Genomic DNA, 2,224 nt, shown 5'->3' with positions numbered 1-2,224 from the left:
TCATTTCCGGCCGACCTATGGTAGCTACGAAGCTCATATTTTGACACAAGGTGTCAAATTAATGCAGCCGAAGGTATTGCAAATTTGGCGCCGATACGTCAAGTGGTTTGGAAGTTATTGCAGAAAAACGGGAGGGGACTATGAATAGCCCCCTCCCCCCCCCAGTGGGGAGCTTAACTTCTCCAGACATCGTCTGTCCGTCTGCTATTTTTTCCACGTTTTTTTTTGGAATGCTGAGCGTTTGAGCCGAGCGGATGTTAGAACGCTGCCCATGAGTGAACGTGTTTCTAGGTAAGTAGTGTGAAAGAAATCGCCTTGATCAGATCATTTTCATTTATTTACATAAATAAAACAATTCACATTACAGCATTGTCAAATAAATACAGATATATCTGGCCGGAAAACAGTATAGGCTTGGTGTTCTCCGCCACATAGATAATAACAAGCATTTCCCATTTAGCCTCCGTAGTGGGAAGAGGGCAGAGCTGCCGGGTATTTTCCCGCTCCGCCAGTTGAGATGGGAACGATGCTGTAGCTGGTGCCGTAGCCACCGCCTCCTCCGCTGTAACCACCACTGCTTCCTCCGCTGTAACCACCGCCTCCTCCGCTGTAGCCGCCGCCTCCTCCGCTGTAGCCTCCGCCTCCGCCGCTGTAACCGCCGCCTCCGCCACCGCTGTAACCACCGCCGCCGCCTCCGCTGTAACCACCAATGCTCCCTCCGCTGTAACCACCACCTCCTCCGCTGTAACCTCCGCCTCCGCCGCTGTAACCACCGCCGCTGCCTCCGCTGTAACCACCGCCGCCGCCTCCGCTGTAACCACCGCTTCCGCTGCTGTAACTTATTGACACTCCAGAAGAATATCCCTTGGGAGGACCGTAGTCACTGTAGCCGCCGCCGCCGCCGCCTCCACTGTAACCACCGATACTTCCTCCGCTGTAACCACCGCTTCCACCTCCATTGTAACCACCTCCTCCTCCGCTGTAACCACCACCGCCGCCTCCGCTGTAACCGCCTCCGCCCCCGCTGTAGCCGCCGCCGCCGCCTCCGCTGTAACCACCGCCGCCGCCTCCGCTGTAACCGCCGCCTCCGCCGCCTCCGCTGTAGCCGCCGCCACCTCCGCTGTAACCACCGCCGCCGCCTCCGCTGTAACCGCCGCCTCCGCCACCTCCGCTGTAACCGCCGCCACCGCCTCCGCTGTAGCCGCCGCCACCTCCGCTGTAACCTCCGCCTCCGCTGTAACCACCTCCTCCTCCGCTGTAACCACCGCCGCCTCCGCCGCTGTAACCACCTCCACCTCCGCTGTAGCCGCCGCCTCCTCCGCTGTAGCCGCCGCCGCCTCCGCTGTAGCCGCCGCCGCCTCCTCCGCTGTAACCACCTCCTCCGCTGTAACCGCCGCCGCCTCCGCCTCCCAAATGTCCGCCGCCGTCAGCCAAGCAAAGCCCGGCCAACAGGGCTAGGATGTAAACCTGCAAAACATTCGTGATGTCAGCTATTTACTGCTCCTGTGTTCTTAGTTTTGTATTTTACTTGATGTTGTCAAGCATGACCTCAAATGGTTTTATGTTCCAGATAAATTATTTTGCGGACTTCATTTTAATTTATTTTTATTGCTTTGGATTCGTGAATCATCATATAAATAAAAGTTTCATCTATTGTTCTTTGTACTAATTTTCGTTCATCGTTAGTTATACTTATCTTACTCAGTTACATCCTAGTTGCTATGCTTTTCTAATGTATGAGCCACATCGCTGGTTGATTTGTCTCACCTTTCTGACCGCCATGTCGGCCAGCTGCTCTGGCCTCTGTGACTGTCTGTCGATGTGTGCAGGTCGGAGTGTGCCTCTGTCGGGTCACCGGTGCCGCTTATATACGGTCCCGGTGACGGGAGACGGCCGCCACGCAACACCCGCCGTGACCGGCATTTCGCTCGCGGAGTATGTGCACCTTGAGAACGACCCCGTCGGACTAGACCCTTCGGTTTTCCCCCAGACTCAGCGTGCAAAATGCGTGCTGGTCCACTGGCGAAATGCAGCGGCCTTGCAGCAAATACAATAAGAGACAAATTGGTCATGAGATGATTCTTGCAGAGCAAAGTGCTGATTCGTGTACGAGCTGTCGCTCGGTGGCCCACTGCGCGCGTGCTGTACGACCTTGATGCTGGTTTTTACGCCATTAGTGTGTCACAGACGTGATTATGACAAGGTGTGACAAGTGAACAATAGG

The 2,224-nt window shown here is 55.7% G+C and overlaps 1 protein-coding gene across 1 annotated transcript; it reads right to left on the bottom strand.

The window, feature by feature from the left end:
- Nucleotides 1-319: 319 nt before the first annotated feature.
- Nucleotides 320-1,997, bottom strand: LOC122390666 (loricrin-like). The gene is made up of 2 exons (XM_043383827.1): nucleotides 1,768-1,997; nucleotides 320-1,467 (listed from the first exon to the last, which is right to left on the bottom strand). Exons 1-2 carry the CDS (start codon nucleotides 1,780-1,782, stop codon nucleotides 457-459), a joined length of 1,026 nt encoding a protein of 341 aa, XP_043239762.1. The 5' UTR covers nucleotides 1,783-1,997; the 3' UTR covers nucleotides 320-456.
- Between the last annotated feature and the right edge of the window lie 227 nt (nucleotides 1,998-2,224).

The sequence above is a fragment of the Amphibalanus amphitrite genome, unplaced genomic scaffold (genome assembly GCF_019059575.1).
Source record: "Amphibalanus amphitrite isolate SeventyFive unplaced genomic scaffold, NRLGWU_Aamphi_draft 000404F_arrow, whole genome shotgun sequence".
In the NCBI taxonomy this organism is placed as follows: domain Eukaryota; kingdom Metazoa; phylum Arthropoda; class Thecostraca; order Balanomorpha; family Balanidae; genus Amphibalanus; species Amphibalanus amphitrite.
This window is presented reverse-complemented; position numbering and strand designations above follow the sequence as displayed.